General features: G+C 47.1%; 1 protein-coding gene across 2 annotated transcripts; it reads left to right on the top strand.

Moving 5' to 3' along the window:
* The first annotated feature begins 396 nt into the window (after nt 1-396).
* On the top strand, nt 397-20,501 carry BLM (BLM RecQ like helicase). 2 transcript variants are annotated; one of them, XM_086620264.1, is made up of 21 exons: nt 397-500; nt 572-1,203; nt 2,754-2,943; nt 3,399-3,520; nt 4,767-4,899; nt 5,893-6,623; nt 7,416-7,592; nt 7,993-8,111; nt 9,243-9,356; nt 10,089-10,187; nt 10,275-10,423; nt 11,246-11,352; nt 12,136-12,296; nt 12,784-12,979; nt 13,627-13,817; nt 14,859-14,997; nt 15,340-15,539; nt 16,341-16,533; nt 17,001-17,123; nt 18,404-18,611; nt 20,318-20,501. In XM_086620264.1, exons 1-21 carry the CDS (start codon nt 400-402, stop codon nt 20,499-20,501), a joined length of 4,269 nt encoding a protein of 1,422 aa, XP_086476390.1. In that variant the 5' UTR covers nt 397-399. The 2 variants fall into 2 exon arrangements, with proteins under 2 accessions (XP_086476390.1, XP_086476389.1); XM_086620263.1 differs by having other exon boundaries at nt 400-500; nt 3,399-3,531; nt 4,790-4,899.
* The last annotated feature ends 211 nt before the right edge of the window (nt 20,502-20,712 follow it).

Here is a 20,712-nt window from a genome sequence, read left to right on the forward strand (position 1 = left end):
CAGCGTTACGCAACTCGCTTTTATAACGGGCTCTAAAGCGCGGGGGGGCCGGGCCGCCCCGGTGCGCAGAGCGGCGGCGCGGGTCCGCCCTCCCCTCCCCTCCCCTCCCCTCCCCCTCCCCTCCCCTCCCCTCCCCCTCCCCTCCCCTCCCCTCCCCTCCCCTCCCCTCCGCGGGGCGGGCCGGAAGCTCGCGCTCGCCGTGGAAGCGGAAGCGCCGCGCGGCCACTTCCGCTTCCGGCGCGTCCAGCCAATGGCGGGGGCGGGCGGTGTTTTGGCGCCGATTGCGAAGGGCGCGCGCGGCGGCGGCGGGACGCGGGCGGCGAGCGGCGAGGAGCGGGCGGCGAGCGCGGCCCCGGCCCCGGCCCCGCGGCGCGCAGAGCGCCCCCGCCGCGGCCCGCGATGGCGGCCGTGCCGCTGAACAACCTGCGGGAGCAGCTGCGGCTGCACTCGGCCCGCGGCGCCCTCAGCAAAGCGCCGCCGCCGCCGCGGCACCGGCCGGCGTGAGTACGGGGCGCGGCGTGCCGGGGCGCGGGCGGCGGAGCGGCGCTAACGGGGGCGCGTCTCTTTGCAGGGGCTTCACCTTCAAGAAGATGTCTCCGGCCGGCGCGCCGCGGGGCCTCCCCGCCGCCTCCGCGCTGCGGGACAAAGACGTGAACGCGCCGCCGGCCGCGCCGCGCCCCGCCGCCAGGGACAAGGACGCGCAAATCCCGGGCTCCTTCCCAGCCGCCGCCGGGCCCCGCGGCCCCTGTGCGCGCCCCGCGCCCGGCAGCTCCCCGGGGGTGTCCCGGGGCCCCGGGTGCTCGGGAACGGGGGGCGGCACCGGGGCGCTGCCTGGTGCTGCCGCCCGGGAGGCGAGGCCCGGTCGTGCCGCCCGCCCCGGCGGGACCGTGGCAGACGAGTGGGACGACATCGATGACTTCGACCTGTCGGGAACCAAGAAGTATGGCAGGCCGCCGGTGCTGCCCGCCGCCGGGGCTCCCCGGAGGTCAGAGCCCCGCCGGGACGAGCGGCCGGGCTCCCCCGGGGCCGCGGGGGCGCGCACGGAGAGCGGGCCGGCCTCTCCCGGCGCCGACCCTCGGCCCCTGTCGCAGCAGTCGCTGATCTGCCTCGGGGACGCGGCTCCCTGTGGCGCTGCCGAGGGCCCCTGGCAGGATTCGCCCACTGACCTGGTTTGGGATGGCGACAGGGAAGAGCCTCTCCCCGGTAAGGATTTAGTGCAGGGCACCGGTGGGCTGGGAGAGAAGCTGCTCGCGTTGGCACACCAAAGGCTTTGGTGGCTTAGAAATCGGAGAGAGCTGCGCTCGTACCCGACAGGCGGCCCTGGGTCTGCGGGTCGCGTTTCGGTGACCGCAGCCTGGGGCAGCGTGTGGTTGTGAATGGCGGAGTGCTGTCTCTGGGGCAGAATCATGGAATGGTTTGGGTTGGAAGGGACCTCCAAGACCATCCAGTTCCAACCCCCCTGCCATGGGCAGGGACACCCTCCACTACACCAGGTTGCCCAAAGCCCCATCCAACCTGGCCTTGAACACTGCCAGGGATGGGGCAGCCACAGCTTCTCTGGGCAACCTGTGCCAGTGCCTCACCATCCTCAGAGGGAAGAATTTCTTCCTTAGATCCCATGGAAATCTCCCCTCTTTCAGTTTAAAGCCATTGCCCCGTGTCCTGTCACTACACACCCTTGTCCAAAGCCCCTCTCCAGCTTTCCTGTAGCCCCTTTAGGCACTGGAAGGTGCTGGAAGGTCTCCCCAGAGCCTTCTCTTCTCCAGGCTGAACAGCCCCAACTCTCCCAGCCTGACAAGAAGTAGCAACTGGTCATGTGGTGGTATTAGGATTGCAGGACTTCCCATATGGCGTTCCAGAAATGAAGAGCAATAATCTATAGGGACGGGTTAGAAAGAAAAGCACTTTTAAAATTCGTGCGAGAGAGACGTAGAGTCATTTTGTGCCAAAATGTAATGATGAAAAACACTAAACCAGAAAAAATCTCTCTCCATTCAAAGCAAAACAAACCAGAAAAACTCCAGCCCCTGATTTTGACCAGGACGTTCGTGCCCATCAGTCAGAGTGCTTCCTTGGCAGCTCGGGATTCCTCTCGGCTTCTCTGTTTTATGTGCCTTACCCGTTACGTTTTGAAACTTTTTGTTTGTGGAATTCGCGTGTTCAGGCAACTGAATAATATTGAACGGTGTTCCGTGACGTTGCCATTACGTTAAATGGCGAAAGGATTTGCTAACTGTGTTTTTCTTCTTAAGAATATTTCCTTACCTTTTCTTCTCTTTCCGTGGTATGAATTTTAACCTATTAATGATACTGGCTTCTCTTAGTAGGATTTGTCTTACAAGGCGTTATATGTGTACAGTTGCCTTCTGATTCCAGTATAGGGACTATGCTGGTCGATGAGTCTACCATCTTTTTGAGCTAGTATTTAACATGACAATATTTTCTATGAAATCTCTTGTAGGAAAATACACCTCTTCAGTTTTTCTCCCCTGACAGAGCAGGGTAACTATAGGCAAGCTGTGGAACTTTTCCTCTTACAAGAGGCTTTGTGGGGGTTTTATCCGTTTGTTTTTAATGGGGGAGAAAAAGGGAGCAGTAATATAAATTTTTGTCCTTAATACAGTCAGAAACTGTATTAAAGGAGTGTGTTGAAATCTGGCTGTTATTTTTTCCCCTCTGTTCAGCTGCACTTTTGTTTGTGCTCGAAGGAGTTTACAGCGTGGCCCAACGGTGCGAACGCCTTTCTCTTTCAGCCGCTGTTGATAGAAGTGGTGAGAGCCAGAGGCCAAACAGCAGCGAGAAAAACCATCCCCCAGAACTGGATGAGTTCGACATCGAGTCGTTTGCAGGCACTGAGCTCGAAGAGGACGATTACCTGGATATTGTTCCACCCTCCCCTGAAGAAGAGCTGCCATCTGTCTCACCTTCTGTCAAAAGCATTAGGTAAAACAAAGTTACTTGATAAAACCGTCTGCCTTTGTGATGATTTTATGAAGTAACAAAAAAGACATGAAACTCGTCAAAAAGTTACAGATGGAGTGGATTGTGTCTGTCTGTTGCTTGGCAGGTTAGCAGTTGACAGCTGCTGTTAATGTTTTATGAAATACTTTCTGGTTTATGCCCGATCTTTAAGGTGGCTGTTGCGTCAGAAAAAGCAGAGTTATTTTTTCTTCCATAGCGAGAGGGGAAAAAAAAGTTATTGAAAGAAATCTCGATGCGTTGGTGCATAGGATGAGTGGCAAACTGCTCAGCAACTTGTGTTTTGACTGGGTTTTCAGAAATTTGTTTGTCTTTTACACACATCTGAAGTGCTGTTATTTTAAAAGAGAAACTTCTCTTATGGAAATGCATTGATTTACAGATATCTGTGCTTTAACGACTTTTTCTTTTAATGTTAGTGGTGTTTTCAGAGACTCTCCTACTGGTGGAAGATCCACAGCTGGCAGCGTTGAGTCCAAGTCTGGGAAGGCTGCCACAACAACGCCTGTTGCTGCAAGTGATCCCAGTGCGGAGGATGCAGGTACACGAGACGTTGGGAAATTTTATGCCTTAGGTTTTAGGGATGGTTTGCAGCTTCTTGTTCTCCTGCATATCCCACGTAACCTGAGAGCAGTAACCGATGGGGACGAGGGAGCAGGGACTGAGGCTCATTGGGGGTTTTCAGGTGTTGTGTATGTGGCGTGTAGGGTGTTGTCTCAGGGTGTCGTCTGATCCTGATGCTGGGTTTCTCAGTACTGGTCTGGGATATGGCCCAGACCTCCTTCCCAGAACTGAAAAGCACAGAGAGACCAAATTGTTTGCAAGTCAGCCATGGCACAAAGACACGTGGCTGTAAGCTGGAGCTGTGCCAGTGCTTCCATTTGATTCCCACAGACGCTGGCTTTGGGAAACACTGAGCTAAAATGTGTCTGAGTTGCACTTGCAGAATGAAAAGTTACCAAGTGGCACAACCTGCTTTTCAGGCTGCAGATCTTTCCTCTCCAGAGACAGAAAACTGTCGCTTATGGTGCTGTTCTACAGTGTCGTTTAAAACTTTGTGTTTATAAGTGCCCAGAGCAGAGTTTGCACGTTTATCTCTTAATGATGCTGTTCTGGAAATCAATTTAGCCAAGCTCCATCCTGCCCTGCTTCAGCGTGCAAACTTCTGGTCCGTTTGGACCATCAGCTTGTTGCAAGAGGTGCCCATCTGACCACCAGCTAGTTCAGCGTTGGGCAGGTGTAGCAGAGGCCAGAATTTAGTCTGAGAGTTCACACCCCCCGTAGCAGCAGTTTGAGGTCTGGTGTGGATCGCTGGCAAAATCCGGATGGTTTGCAGCAGTGCTGGATTTGGAAGGGCAGGTTGTGGGGTGGCAAATGCTGACTTCCACGTGTGGGAGGTTTTCTGTGGTGCTTTCTAGACTAGAATTGCAGTGTGGTATTTTGATAAAATGTGGGTTTAGTGTGCTTGGGGAGGGGTAATTTGCAATAAGCAAAACATGTAACCTTGAGTGTTTTTGGAAATAAGTTTGGAAGAACTGTGACGAGATTTGGAAAATATATAGAGATGAGTAATTAAAAGGGCAAGGGTGAAAATATGTAGGCTGGCTGAGTGCGTGCACACAGAAACAGTTTCTTTATGTGAAAGGACTTTGGAAAAATATATTGGAAGTGGATTATTTAGACGTATTTATTGCAATTCACTGTATTTTGGGAGAGTGATATCAACTCATTACATATTCTAATAAAAATGACCACTACTGTGTGCTAAAATACACTCCATCTAACAGATCCGGGCGTGAACTGGGAACAGCAAATCTACGGCGTCATGGATGGTATCTGCAAGCTGGTGGATGCCATTCCGCTTCACGAGCTTCAGTCCCTGTCGTGTGCCAGAGAACTTCTCCAGCAGAGAGATCTCAGGTGCGTGTGATCGCCGCCCTCCGCGTTTCCACGCGCTGGTGGAGCGGCGCCATGCCTGCAGGTGTCCCCATCGCACTGAAAAGACCATACAGATTTTTTAAAAGCTTAAAATTACTGATGGAATGAAGAAAAAAAAATTCCCCAAAGCTGCTGGAAGTATTAATCATACCAGTCTTCTGCCAGAAGCAAGAACCCAGTTCTCCATTCGGTCTGAGGCATGGGTGATCCTGTATCCCTTCTCTGGAAGGCGGCTGCTTCCGAAGCAGCAGGGCGATGTGATCCAGCCTGCTGGGTGTCAGCCTGATTCCTCTTACCCAGAGGCGTTAATTTAATGTTCCCTCTGTGAGGCTTTGTCACTGCCTGCAGTGTCAGTGTCACTCCTAATGTCCGTGCACGTGTCATCTTTCAGTCTGATCATTGCTGCTGCAATCTGCTGCTGTAGCTTCTGCGTAATCTGGTAACGCAGCACGTAGACCAAGTGCTGAGATTTGGGATTTGGGTTTGGTTTTTTACTGGGCTGGGACTATGTGCTGTTTCTGAACGTTCTCAGTAAAACTAATTTGTTCTATTTCCTCTTATTACTCTAGCCAGACGCAGTCTTTAGAAAGTACATGAAAACATAATTTGGTTCAAGTGTACTTTTACTTTTTTAACTTCAGGTTTGTGCCTCTAAGGATAATTTTTTTCCCAAATGCTCTACCTTGGCTGGATCAGTTCCTTGCTATCAGGAATTCTTTTATTTCATGTTTGCAGAGAAGATATAGTAATTTTGTAATTATTTTGTTTAACTGAGTTCTGGTGCTATTCTCTCTTCCTTAGATTTGTTTGAAATATTTTTAACGTCTAGTGACACAGAATATGATGTAACCACCATATGTTTATATTTTTAATAGGAGAGAGACAAAGCTGTTCAATATATGTTGTAGAACGTGGTAAATCATTGCTCGTGACTAAATATTTTTTTCCTTCTTCCTTCCTTGCCATCTCTCCCAGGAGAAAGCTGCTGGCCAATTCTGCCACTTTGAACAAAAACAGCCCAAACACCACTTTTCCTGGGAACGGGGCGGCAGGTGTGGAGCGGGGCCCCCGTGCCTGTCCTGGTGCTGCTCGGGGTTCTGGCCCAAACTGGAGCTTCAGCTGTGACAGAAACTCGCCCAAACCCACAAACCTCTCGTCTGTGCTTTCTGGGACTCCTAATTCAAGCAATTTTTCTACCAAAAAGCCCCAAACCTTGGCTACCTCTTACGCTTCAAAGCAAAGTATTGAGATCACCTGCCCGGAAACTGCAGCACTGCCTTCTTCCAAGGTCGGTGGCAAGGGGGGAGCTGCCCTCGGCCTCCCTCCCGAGGTGTCCTTCCACAGCAGCTGGTGCCCGACACCAGGGCTGGGGAGCGGTGGAAACCACCGCCTGCTGGCGGGGCCTGCCGCCGGCACGGCTCGGGAAGGGCAGGGCACAGCGCCCGCCGACGGCAGGTCGGGCACGGATGGTTCGGACTGGGACCTCGACCACTTTGACATCGACGACTTCGATGAGGACTGGGAGAATTCGGTGAATATTTCGGCTCCTGCAACGCCATCTGCGCCGGTGTGCCAGCCCGGCGGGGAAGGGCCGCCTGCCCAGTCGCTGCTGTCCAAGATAATGTCCAGAGCCAAAGGGTCTGCAGCTGCATCAGATCCCCCTGCTCCGAAATCAGCCCTCTCGGCTGCAACAAAGACCCGTTCAGGTAAATCATGCTCATTACGATTACTCTTTGTCTTTTTAAATGTTATGGACTTATTTTTTAACCTAAGGCCAAGTAACTTTCTGTGGATTACCTCCGTGCCTTTTGTTTCTGTGGAAATTTCTTCTGGTTTCTCTTTGTAAAGTCGTCTTCTGTTTGTTTTTCCTCCAAGTGACGCCAAACTTACTGAACATTTATTTGCCGTGCAGGCTGCTGGGAAGATGAAGCTGCTAAAACTGGAAGCTGGAATGATTCCGTTTTAATTAAATAATTATTTTGCAGTGGTTAATTCAAAGCTGCACAACAGTTTTAGCTGTTTATGCAAAACGTTCGAAAAATGGGCACTCGTTGAAGCGAACCAGGTCCCCCTGGGGCACAGGGCTGGGTCGGTGTTACTCGTGGCTGCTGTAGGAACGTGTTGGTAAAAGGGGAGGTGAAAGTCTTGACCTGCCCCATCAGCTTCTCTGTCGCTGACTCAGCTGCCACCTGCGCTGGGCACCCATGGCTGGGAGCCCGTTGTCATCGTTGGTGACGGAGGTGAGGTCTGTCCGTGTAAGGCTCTGCGGTCGTGGGTAAGAAGCTCGTTTCTAGAGATTTGCATATAATCAAAATTCGCATTTTAGCCGGTCTTAAACTCTAGATGAATGCCGGTTTTGTTTAGTAAGTCATGATTTGAGTGTAAAAGGGTTGCAGTGGTGGCCGAGCCAGCTGTTACAGCGAGGCAGTTTTGTGTTGCAAGAGGCACAGTGCAACTCGATATTGCAGCTTATTGTAAGCACCTTTTCTGTTCACCAGATGCCCCGGTTAATGACCCCGCACTGGAGCGTTTCAGGGGTGTGAAATTTTCCCACTCTGAAGAAATGATGAATACATTTCACAAAAAGTTCGGTCTGCACTATTTTCGGACAAATCAGCTGGAGGCCATCAACGCTGCTCTCCTGGGGGAAGACTGTTTCATCCTGATGCCCACCGGTATGTGCCTCCGCGCAGCGGCAGGCTCTTCGGGTCTGCCACGCACTCGACAAATAAAAACCCGAAGTTCCTTTTGCAAGGCCTGTGACAAACTTTTCTCTTTCTCTGTGCCTTCGTGGAGGTGGCAATAAATTGTGCTGCCCGAATTCTGTGGCTGCAGGATGTTGCACTGTGGTATTTTGAATGAGGCGATTGAATTTCTGCCTTCCGTAATTCTTCACGTGATAACTCTTCCTTATCCCACCGCCTTAGAGGCAGTCATTGGTAAAAGTTTATTCTTTCTGAAAGTGCTGTAAAATGGGAAGTAAGAAATAGGTCTCCCCTCTTCTGCTCCTTCTCCACACCGCCCCCCTTTCCTCTTGGTGTCTAACACTCGTTGGGTTCTGTTGGATCCCTGCAGGTGGGGGCAAAAGCTTGTGCTACCAGTTACCGGCGTGTGTCTCTGCTGGAGTCACTATTGTCATCTCTCCGCTGAGGTCGCTGATAATCGATCAAGTTCAGAAGCTGAAGACTTTAGATGTAAGTTCAGACGGCTTTATTCAGTCAAACTGCGGATAAGGGAATGAGAAATCTGAAAACTTACAGCAAATCTTGTGTCTCTCAGATATAAACTGCAAAAATTGATTAGATGGAAACTGTAAAAGGCACAGAAAGTTGCCTGGGAAGAACTAGAGCTCCTTGGCAGCATAGCCACTAAATTTATTGGTGCTCATGAGTGTTTGTTGTTGGAGCTCAGTTTTCAAGTTCAGGTGCTTGACTCTCAGATTCGGAGAGCTGTCTGTAGACACCTGAATAGCAGCAGAAATAAGCACTAACAGCTCCTGAGGTAGGAGGGTTCTGGAGGTGCTGAGTGTTTCTGGAAAAGTAATACCCAGAGAAAAGAAACACAGATGCAGAAGATGTGTGATCCTAGGGCTGGGCACGTGTGAACTGCTTTTGTCTCAATGAAGTGTCTTTGTCATCCTTAGTGCACTATTGAGATTGAGAGATCAGGGAAACAAAGGTGGATAAATACAGAGATGTTTTGGGGTGTGGGAGCGAAGGGACTGTGGTGGAGGGTTTCACAGTAGGATTTAATTCCTTTGTTACTATTCAGCATGACTATAGTAAGTTATACTTTCAAATTTAATATTAAATTGCTTCTCTGAGCTGTATTCAATCTCTTCTGATGCAGTGCTGTTCTGTGTTTGTGGGCACTGTTATTGAGAGTGTTATCATGGTTTTGTGCCTCTTGGAAACTTTGTTTCTTATCTTAAGATCTCTGTTTTCTGAATTCAATCTCAAACTTCGAGGTATTGAGCAATAAACAAACATCACATTTCTTTTATTTGCTGGGAAGAGAGTTAAAAGAAAGCAGACCAACGGTCAGCTGTTGGTCTGTTGGTAGAATTGGGAGCAGAAGAATAGAATTCGGCTTAAAGGCTTTTGGTTTTATCATTAGAAAAATTCTGTGATGACTGCCGTGTGGTGGGAGTTCAGCTGTTATCCATAACTGCACAAAAAAGCTCTGGAAATCATGGAACGTTGTGTTCGCTGGGGGTAGTAAAAGCATGTACTTTTTTACCTGGTTTATAACTAGATGTAGGACTGTATTTTTGAAGGTGCTTCTCTTTTGTGCATATTAGAACTTCATTTTTTTTTTTAATATAGATTGCTGCAACATATCTGACTGGTGATAGAACAGATGCTGACGCTTCAAAAATATATATGCAGTTGTCAAAAAAAGATCCTGTAATAAAGCTTCTGTACGTGACCCCTGAGAAGGTTTGTATTTAATTTGAATTGTAAAATTATGGAGGCAATGAGAGAATTGCTATGAAGCATTAAAGGGGAAACGCTGAACTTTTCTGGGGGAAAAAAGTTGTTAAATATTTTTTAGATAATTCGATAAGACTATGTACAGATGTTACTAATTTCAATCAGTAATTAACCAAGAATGAGAACTGAGCATGTCTGTATGATCTGAATTCTTAAAGCAAGAACCCCACGCCCATCCATTTCAATATATCTTACTACCTGTTCGTGGCTCGTTGCTGTCAAGCAGCTGTGAGTATCCTGGCTGCTGTGAGTGGGATAACACGGGAAGAACACGTAACCGACAGGGTGATGGGTGACTGGCAGAAGGTTGCCTTGTGCTTAATTATGTGCTGCCTTTAAAAATGACATTATTCCACAAGAGCTCTGGAAGAGGGGACAGTTTAGAGTGCTGATTATGTTTCTTTCTTCAGCATTGTCTTTCGTGACAGAAGTAATTTAAATTTACTCAGATTGTAGGACCTCTGGATAGGTGATCCTAGAACCTTGTGGTGATCCCACACCAGCTGCTTCGTTACCAGTTAAAATGAAGCTGATTGCTGTCCTCTTCCTGCCTCCGAGCTTCACCTGCGCAGCCAAGGCTGCCTTTGCTGCCCAGCACAGCTGTTTCTGCACTCTCAGAGAGGTGGGCTGGCACTCGGGGCGTTTGCTGTCTCACGCCGCGCGCGGATGTGTCCCCAGGTTTGCGCAAGCAGCCGACTGATGTCAGCCCTGGAGAACCTCTACGACAGGAAGCTCCTCGCGCGCTTTGTCATCGACGAGGCCCACTGCGTCAGCCAGGTAAAACCCTGGCTTTGTCTTTCAGAATGCCAAAGCTCTCAGTTGGAGCCCCTTGCTCGTTACATTCAAACTCTGCCTTTGTGCTAGTGGGGCCACGATTTCCGACAAGACTACAAACGGCTGAACATGCTGCGCAGGAGGTTTCGCGCGGTTCCCATGATGGCTCTGACTGCCACCGCTAACCCCAGGGTGCAGAAGGACATTCAGAACCAGCTGGAGATGCTAAAACCACAAGTGTAAGTTGCTCAGCAGTTTCCTGAAAGAATTTGTTTGTGCCGCAGGAATTTTGGGTGTTAAATGCAGTAAAGTACAGGTACCTCTGAATTACTTGGGTAGTGCTATCTGATTCAGCGGGCGTGCCTGGAATTTAGTGCGATTTATGCAAAATGTTAAAGTAAGAAAAACAAAACAACTTGCCAAACTCTTCCTTGCATGACTAAGGAAGCTGTTTAATAGAAAATAACGTCATGAGATTTTCTGTATGTCACTGACAAAACGTGCAAGTTGTATTTTAGGGAGCTTTTCATGAGGCTGCTGGAAAACTGCGAGAGCTGGAAGCGTTTTTTTAGTTAGCACTGGATTGGAGGGGTGGGCTTGTCAGCGTTAGGGCTTTTCCAACCGAAACGGTTCTGTGATTCTGTGGAAAAACAAGGCGTTCTGTTTGGTGGAATTTCTTATTTTAGAAATGTGCTTTGGGGTAAAGGGGGGAGGTGAACCTACATTTTGCAAATTCGATGGGTCAGATGTGGATGCAAGAAAGAGAAACAGAGGCCAGACAGATCGCTGGGCGTGTGTTTGGTTTGTGAGCACTTCTTCCTCCTGCCTAGTGCCACGGAGCTTCGGTGTGTTTACAGCCACGGGAAAAACAGAGGGATTTTAGACCCGAAGTATGGGCGATGTGAGTCTCCGTGGGCGTAGTGGAACGATAATTCCTTTGCAGATAACACAGAACCAGTAGTAGCTGGTTGGATCTGGGACATCCCAGTCCTACCTACTTTGTTGAGAGCATTACTGCACGCATCAAGCTGACGTGCAGCCATGGAACTGTCATGTTTTAGGTTTACAATGAGCTTCAACAGGCACAACTTGAAATATGATGTATTGCCCAAGAAGCCGAAGAAGGTGGCAATGGATTGCTTGGAATGGATCAAAAAATACCATCCACGTGAGTACTGGACATGCATTTTTGTGAACTACTTTTTAAGGCAGGAGAAGCTTTTAAATGCTGTAAAAACCCCAGACTTGTGCCTTTCTGTAAGCAACTAATATATTTACAAGACAAACAAGTTGAAGGAAAATGATATTATTGATAATGGGAATCAGATATATGGGCATCCTACAGTTAAGAGTTCAAGTGGAGATGGAAAAGTGATTTATAGTAATGCTCTTGAGTAATCTTTCTGGAGGTTGCCAGACCTTTTAGCATGATGTCTTCAGAGTATGAAGGTCATCTAATAACTGTCCTGTTTTAATTGTGTAACTCTGTTAGTCTGCTTCTCTGTGGTTCCCCTTGAAGATCTCTTCAGATTGCTGTCTTTCCAGGCTCTCTTTTGGAGTCCTGCAGCTCTGCTGCTGGAAGTTCACTCCACCAAACTCCCTTCGTAGCTTCTCTAGTGCTGTAACCTGGTGCTCCGCTGACTCGACTGCTCTAGCTCTTGCTTTTTGTACTTCTTTAGTCATGTCTTTTCAGTGCTAAGATTGCACAGTACTGAGCAGGAAAACTTGCCTTGATTCCACCTCACCAAAAAAACAGGAAAACGAGTGAGGAAAAACTAACAAAACCATCTGATATTAATAGAATTACTTTATTTTTAAGCAGTTATTGCATTACACTTAACCAACCTCTCCCTGTTGGAATGAATGTATTTGCTTGACCAGTGTGACTGTTAAGCAAGTGAAAGGGCATAAAACTGTATTGTAGCATAAATCTTTTTTAATATATTTGCAGATGATTCTGGAATAATTTATTGTCTTTCACGTCATGAATGTGACACGACAGCGGCCATTTTGCAGAAGGAAGGTCTTGCTGCACTTGCCTATCACGCTGGCCTCACTGACTGCAACAGGGATCTTGTACAAAAGAAGTGGATTAATCAGGAAGGGTGTCAGGTAAGAGAAAAGCAATGGGGGGGGGGGAAAAGTGAATAGAATCTCCAGCACTTTTATCCCTTTTAGCCTGGTAAATGGAAGCAAAGTTGTGTAATGTTATTGCCAAATTGGATGCAGTGTTAAATAACTGATCCGAACAGATGTGCCCTCTTTTTATTGGGAATTTCACAAATCCCAGACTGCAGCACTGCACCGAGGTATGGTACTCTGGGAGGAAGGAACTGAGCAGTACAAGTCTTCCGAAACAGCTCTGGGCACGTTGCTGAATTGTCTGTTGAGACTCAGATTTGGAGTTTTCTCTTTGTCTGGAATAGCTCTTCTGAAAGGAGAGGCGGGTTTGCTGTTTTGTGCTCATGGTGCAGTGTTACAGCTGAAATTCTGGGTTCTGCACAGTGTCCTGCTCCTGGTCACCTTTCTGCTTTTGGTGCAGAGTGTTGCATGGAGAACTTTCGTAACTCTGTGTAACAAATTCCTGTTTCCTTCCTAGGTTATTTGTGCAACAATTGCCTTTGGAATGGGAATTGATAAACCTGATGTGCGCTACGTTATCCATGCCTCTCTTCCTAAGTCTATAGAAGGTTACTATCAAGAATCTGGCAGAGCTGGACGAGACGGTGAAATGTCTCACTGTCTGCTCTTCTACAGCTACAGCGACGTGACCAGGCTGAGAAGGCTCATACTGAGTGAGTTCCTGTGTTTGTAACTCAACGCAGACCGTGTTAAAGAAGGCTCCTAGTCACTGCCCTCCGTTTCCTTTAGACTCTGTGGTTTCTCATGTCGCGGTGCCCTGCGCCGTGTGGTGTTGCAGAGATGGGCGAACTCTGCGGCTTCCTTTGATTTACCTGAATGGTTTTCTGTAACGAAAGGGTTTTGTGGCTTGTACTTAATTCTACTCAAAGACATTTTGCTTCATGCAGCCTCACTCTGAGGGTGGTGAGGCACTGGCACAGGTTGCCCAGAGAAGCTGTGGCTGCCCCATCCCTGGCAGTGTTCAAGGCCAGGTTGGATGGGGCTTTGGGCAACCTGGTGTAGTGGGAGGTGTCCCTGCCCATGGCAGGGGGGTTGGAACTGGATGATCTTGGAGGTCCCTTCCAACCCAAACCATTCTATGATTCTATGCATATCCATCTCTTGATTCTTGTCATTCCAGTCGTCTTTCTCTTCTCCATTCTTTGAAACTGTAGAGGTAAAATCTGTCCTAGGTTAGTTCTGTACTAACCTACTCATCTCTTCTTAAGCAAAAAAGAATATTGTGCTTTGTCAATCTGATAATACATAAAAATTCAGAGGTGCAGATTTAACAAATACGACTGAATTTATTGCATTTCAGTGGAGAAAGATGGAAACAGTCACACAAGGCAGACCCACTTCAACAACCTGTACAGTATGGTTCATTACTGCGAGAACGTCGTTGATTGCCGGAGAATTCAGCTTTTGGCCTACTTTGGGGAAACTGATTTTAATCCCACCTTCTGCAAAGATCACCCAGAAGTGATTTGCGATAACTGCAGTAGAAAGAAGGTAAAAATCGTGGCTCTTATGTGTAGTGTGGTTAAACTGATTTTGCATTTAGCTCCATTAAAAAATGGTTATGTGACATTTGGGAAGGCAAATGGAGAAAATCAATAAGATGTCTTGTATTTTTGTGATGCTGGATGCTTTGAATTATTTCCAGGGTTTAACCTAGAGTAGAATTATGCACACTATCCACAGACTTCTGATGCTCCTGTTTCTGTCAGAGGAGGACTAGTGAGGTGTAAGGATGTTCCTTAGTGTCGTTTTGTTGGATTTTTTTTTCGCTACAGTGCTCACTGGAGGCAGGAACTAATATCAGATCCACTGGAAAGGCTATGGAGAAGTCTCTTCAACTGCCTGTTCTGATGTTTTCAAGGCAGCTTTGTGCTGCCAGAGTAGCATGGGTGCCACATTAGGAGGCGTGTGCTGCTTGAGGTGGCCCAAAGATGAGGGTTTGTGTGTCAAGGTTTGAAGCAAACTCGTTAGTGGCACGAACAGGAGTAGGAGAGAAGGCAGCAGTTGAAGCAGACAGGGAGAGGTTACTGGTCTCTCTAAACCAGAACAGTTTTATACCTGGTGACATTGCTCCAGACCTGTGTTTGAAGCATTACCTTACATAGCTGTGATCGTAACAAAAATTGACCACAATAATGCATATTCAGTCCAGTCTTTTTGTTTTAATATCTATTGGAAGTCTAAGTGCTGGTGCGTGGCAGCAGAATAATTGCAGGAACGCTTTCCAAACGATTGACCTTCATCACCAGTGTTCACGCAGCAGTCCCGCAACTCGCTGTGTAGAATTAACGCAGTAGAGATGATGTTCAGTCAGTTGGTAGGTATTGTTGTGTTTTCCAGAGCATTATCACATCCAGAATTCCTGTGGCTACATCGTGTCGCTGCAGGTGTAGTAACTAGAAAATCACTGTTCCTGTGCTTGGAACAAAACGACTGGAAAAAGCTCAATTATGAAAAGCAAGGTTGTCAGTAACAACTTGCATTAGGACAGAACTGTGTGATGTTGTTTCCTAATCAAGTCTATTTTAACAGGATTACAAATCAAGAGATGTAACAGACGAAGTGAAGAGCATCGTAAGATTTGTACGGGAGCATTGTGGACAAATAAATGCGAAGAGAAATACAGGTTCTGGGAGATACACGTTGAATATGATGGTGGACATCTTCTTAGGTAAGTACTGTTCTTCCAGAAATTGTGCACAAATTCCTGACTGCCAGGAGGTCTGCACAATGCCAGCAGTGGTTTAAAAGAAGATATATATTTTGCAAAATTATTCTTCCCAGGAATCTCTTGCAGGTAAATGATCCAAAAAAAAATGAGACAAAAGCTTTAATCCGTTTCAGGTTGCTATAGTGATAATATCAGCTTTCTGGTGGTGCTTGGAGTTTCTGGTGCTTAAATGCATTTTTTATGTGCACAGGCTATGGAATGCCCGTGGGAATCTTCCACAGGTCTGTAATACGTACGCAGGCTTTCTAACTGCAGGCTAATCCCGTGATTTCTGCGGCACAGGTACAAAGAGCGCGAAGATTCAGTCGGGAATATTTGGGAAGGGAGCTGCCTACTCGAGGCATAACGTTGAGAGGCTGTTTAGAAAACTGGTCTTGGACAAGATTCTGGATGAAGACTTGTATATCACAGCTAACGACCAAGCGGTAGCGTATGTAATTCTCGGAGAGAAAGCTCAGGCTGTGCTAGATGGATCACTGCAGGTGTGTAAGGATTTATGTGGGTTTTTTTTCTTGCTCATACTGTTTTAAGGAGCGTGCTACAGTTTTTATGCAGTGTATACCCTGGGATAGTTGAAACAGGGTTTGCCCACCAGCTGAAGTGCAGGAACTGATCTTTAGCAGATGCAGGGAACAGAATCCAACAAGCACGATTGCTGGCCCAGTATTCTAATAATAATATTTTGAGGCAAAAGGTGAGTTTGAAAGGATTGGAAAGGATTAAATCTTCCTCCTCTTCCCCCATCCATCTGATTCCAGCTTGCAAGAAAGGAAAGTTTTGACCAGCACAGAGAAACCTAGCGAAGAAGAAAAGAAGGAAGAGCACTGCCTTCTGCATTTTCTGCTCTATTTTTTTTCCAGTCATTGGTGAGCACTGATGGAAAATGCACTTCGAGAAGGTCATGGAACCAGTCCCAGAATTGCTTGAGGCAGTGTCTCCACTGCATTAGTGCTGTGTTTTGGAGAAGAGCAGAGCCCTCAGCATTAGACCTAGTAACCTCCATTTAAAGCTAGCTGTGAATGGGGTTCTCAGGACTTTTTCCCTGTGTTGTGTATACTCTGCTGGTGTTTTGGAGAAGAAACTTAGAGGCAGTTGAGTAGCCTGAAAAAAAAAAATAAAAAAAATTAAAAAGTGTATACTGGGTAAATAGATTTTTTTTTTTTGGCCCATCAAAGAGTATTTTCGGTTTCCTTCACTGTTTTCCTGTGTTATCAGTCAATCTTCCAATGATGGCTCTGCAGTAACTCCCCTGATGGAAGTTATGGGTTGGCCTATTTTAACAGGTGCAGTTTCATGAAACAGAAAGTGCCAGCGCCATCAGAAAGCAAAGGGCTTCCGTGGCGAAAATGTCGCAGCGGGAGGAGATGGTTAAGAAGTGCCTTGGGGAACTTACGGACACGTGCAAAATGCTTGGGAAGGTCTTCGATGTGCACTACTTCAATATTTTCAGTACTTCAACTCTCAAGAAAATAGCAGGTAAGGTCAGCTCTTCGTTACGCGGAGCCCGTGTCGGCAGCGGGCCGCCTGTGCGACCGGAGCCTTTTCCGACAGAAAACCCGGGGTTTGTGGCCTTCAGAACTGGCTTAGGGATGTTCGAGCGAGCGAGCCCTGGGGCAGTAGGTGGCACAGCACAGGCTCCTCGGAGCCGTGGTTTGTGCTGCAGCAGTCCTGCTGGGTGGGTACAAGAGCCACCCAAGGCATCGTACTGCAAAACAGGCTTTGAAGCATTTTCGGAGAAAACTTTTGACTGGTTTTTGGGCTAACCAGCTAGAAGCAAGTCTGCTAGAGTAAAGGCTTACTCCCTTGAGGACTTAAATGCATCGTGTGGCGCTAAAAGGATTTAATTTCCTCCAGAATACTCTACCATGACCTCTCTTAAAAAAAAAAAAAACAAAGCACATTGGTTTGTTTGACATGTCTAATTGGTACTTTGTTAATTACAGAAACTTTGTCATCTGATGTGGAGGTTTTACTGCAGATTGATGGTGTCACAGAAGACAAACTGGAAAAATACGGTGCAGAAATAATTAAAGTGATGGATAAGTACTCTGAATGGACCACACCAGGTGCAGTACAGTTTGTACCTAAATGTCTGCTTTCCTGTTTAACATCCTTCTCTCCTGTTCTAGCAGAAGTTTCACTCAAAAGCTACCTTGTTTTAAATACAAATAACTAATTCTTGCAGTTTAATAATTACAAAAAGGGAGCAATTGCACGATTTCGGAACATACAAAGACCTTTGCTATCTTCCCACTAGTTAAATTCAGCATCTCTCTGAAAGACCAAAAAAGGAAAACAAGAACTAAGCAGACTGCTCTGCTCTTAACCTATTAGTTAGTGGGATTTATGTAATACGCTTAGTTATAATGAGAATTCTGACCTCAAGGTTAAAGGTCTTGCACCTCCTGTATGGGGTAACGCTGTAGCCTGGCAGATAATCAATCACTACTACCTTTTTATTTTTCCTAGTAATTGAGGTCAGCAAGTTCAGGTCTTCACTGACTAGCCCTTGCTGAAAGGTGCAGAGCTTCCAAAGCTAGGTTTGAAAAAAAAAAAAAAAAAAGAAAAGAAAAGCTACCAGGTCGGAACGGCGGTATTTTATGCCGTTGCACAGCTCTAACCTTATATTCAAAGTTCAGCTCACTGGAGAATTGAGCCCTGAGACTAGCAAATCTGGTAACTTCACGTGAGCGTAGCACGTAGCCTGTGTTGTAACTAGACCATTTAATCCAGCTTGGCTGTCAGGTTCGGCGCTGGGACCTGCAATTTTAAAGAGATTCATGTTTACGTTTAAGGAGGCTGTGCGTTCGTACGCTGCAGTGTGAATAAATACATGTCTGCAAACCTGGTGGTTAAAGTGTTTTATTCCACTGCCTGTGCAAAGAAGCACATCCTGCTCGATCGTGGCTGGGTGAGAAGGAGCTCTCGGCTCTGTGAGCCCTTCGGTGTCTCCTGATGCTGCTGGTGACAAGTGCCATATTTGACTGGAGTATTTACGGTCTGTTCCATAGTTCTTTCCAAGGGACATGGGGAAGGGAGCGTAAAGGCAGAAAGCCCAGTGTTACCGAAATAGTTTAGAAAAGAAGCCAACCTAGAGAAAATAGGAGTGGCCAGTATTCCATGATGTCAGGAGATAAACCAAAACGGCCGCCTGTCCTCGCTTGACACCAACCTCTGGAATGCCTTTAGCTGAGCCTGGAGCACCGCCAGGACACAGGCAGTGCAAAGGAGGTTTCGAACAGCAAGGACAGAAGTTTTGGTACAGTCAGTGTGTTCTGGCTGGCAGTTCGGACTGGCCCAGGTGATATCCTGATTTCATTAGTTTTAACCCGCTGTTTATCTGCAGAAGATGCTGCCGGCCAAAGCGTGGACACAGCTACGGGAAGCACCGGCACACCAGAGAGCGATGAAGAAGCAGAAGATGTAGTCACAACCTCAAGCTATTTTTGCAATAATGCAAACCAAAGAAAGAAAAGGAAAAGGCCGCCAAACTTCAGAGAATCGAAGAGGAAAAAGACGAGCAATGGTGGCAGCCAGCAGTTTCATCCCAAAGGGTATGTTGCTCGTGGTCATTTCTAACTTTTCTTTGTTCAGAATAGTGTGGTGATCTGCACTGTTATCCTGCTGCGTTTTCTTCAGTAGGTATGGGCTTTAAGAATGGCATTAAAATTATCCAGGTACCTGGTAATGACTTCTTTACTTCGGTTTTCTAGCATTTTCTGTTTGGTTTTCTATTTTCCTGGCGAGGAAGGATATTTAACGTTCGTTGTTCATTTCTCACTCTTGACTGCCGCAAGTGACACTAAATTTCAGTGTGCTGCCAGAACCCTTACCAGCAGGCTGACCGGATTCTGTGCTTGGAAATATAAAGACTGCTTGAAACTTTGAAGATCTGATGGAATATTTAAACTTTGGTTCCCAGTCCCTTGTTAATTCAGAACTTCCCCCTCCAGTTGTAACCATTCAAGGCAATGCCTGCATCAAGACCGTGACGTTTGGATCCAGGAGTCTGGTTGGTCTTCAACTTCTACAGCAGATCCACCACCAAACTATCCCAGGGTGATGAGAGAGCCAGGCTGGACCTCACCGTTTGAGTCAATGACCTTATTTTAGCAGGTCATGTAGTTATTAGTCTGGTAACTCAGTAGCAGTTTGTGCTGAAGGTCTGCGCTTCAAAACATGATGATTAGTCAGTGCTGAAAGGGAACGAATGGAAAAGGAGAAACGACTGGAGAAACTCTGCCCTCCCCAAACCCTCTTTAAAAACGGGGGTGACATTAGAAAACGTGAGCAGTAAGTTCTTGCTTGGTTTTATAGCCATGCCTTTTAAAAGCTTGCTGTGCTGGTAGCTTGCCTTGCACAAAAAGGGGTTAAATTCAAAGTGCTCTGTACTATGATGTGGTCAGGTTACTTAACCCCTCAGCCTACAAGTTTCACCTCGTTTGGTACACGAGGTGGAGAACACGAGGTGCAAAAGAGCAGTTGTGCAGACAACCTACGTCTTGCATTTCCGAAATAACCCTTCGAGTGGGGTTCTGTGCGGTCTGTATGTGTCAGAAACTGCGTTATCTTCCAGCTGGGAGGAGTCCAGGCCGTTCGGAAGAGCAGCAATAAATGGTACTCACACGCTCTCCAAAACATTCTGTCAAATCCCCACCTGAAGTCATGCCTGAATTTGAAAGACCGTTATGTTTTATTGGCATATTAACTACTTACATCGCATCGTTTTAATGTTACCTTCATCATCATCAAAGAGAAAACACGGCCTGCCTTCCTAAAACCCATCGCGCTCTGCCCTTGTCTGCTCTTCCCAAGGACATCTCCTCCTCTGCCCTGTTTTTCCTCATTCTGGTCTTTGGTTTTTGTAGCAAAGAAGCCGTTTCCAGCTCAGTAGGTTTTATTCCCACCCTTTTCACCTTCCCATCTACTAAAATATTAGTCATTAAGTGCTGTTGACCCCGAAGTGTCACTTAATGTTGATATTCTAATTGGATTAATAGGAGTCAGGTTGGTTCAGCGTTCTGTGTCCCTGTTGCAGGCTGCTCTTGCCCTCAGACAAATGCTGGAGTAACAGCTACACTTGGTTTACATTTCAGAGGCATTTTTGCAGCCATGTGTATTTTAAAAGTGTTTTTTAAAAAATGAGAGCATAGTCTTCTAGAAAATCTAATGGTGGTGCACATGTGAGCAGGCTGTGGGTGGAGGGAGCGGGGCACCCAATGCAGATGTTTGACACGTGTCTTCTCCCGACATTTTGCAGTGGTTACAGCAGGTACAGAAGGACCAAGAGGCCATTTAGCTCCAAGGCTCCAGCTTCATCGGGCTGCGGTTCAGCGTCGTACAGCGTTAGTGCCACGCAAGGAGCTGCTGGAAAGCTGGGGATGATGGCACCACCCAAACCCAAAACCAGACACTTCCTTCAGCCTTCGTATTCAATACTGTAACGGGGAGAATGTAAATGCTGTAAAATAGCAGGCCCTGGAGATGTAATCATTGTTTATTAAACCTTTTTTCATTTGCTAAACCTTCTGAGCCTTGTACATTTGTCAAGTACAAAAACATTAAATAAATGTTTTTAAACTCGGGAGTTTATTTGGATGTTTCTTTCTACTATACACAGAGTTCTGACTGGTTCTGGAAACCCTCCTATTTCGG

Source organism: Tauraco erythrolophus, chromosome 14 (assembly GCF_009769465.1).
Source record: "Tauraco erythrolophus isolate bTauEry1 chromosome 14, bTauEry1.pri, whole genome shotgun sequence".
In the NCBI taxonomy this organism is placed as follows: domain Eukaryota; kingdom Metazoa; phylum Chordata; class Aves; order Musophagiformes; family Musophagidae; genus Tauraco; species Tauraco erythrolophus.

Coding starts and splice junctions, on each gene's coding strand:
- BLM (XM_086620264.1), top strand. CDS start 400: ATGGCGGCCGTGCCGCTGAACAACCTGCGGGAGCAGCTGCGGCTGCAC. Junction 4,900..5,892: donor CTCCAGCAGAGAGATCTCAG/GTGCGTGTGATC, acceptor CATCTCTCCCAG/GAGAAAGCTGCTGGCCAATT. Junction 18,612..20,317: donor CAGCAGTTTCATCCCAAAGG/GTATGTTGCTCG, acceptor GACATTTTGCAG/TGGTTACAGCAGGTACAGAA.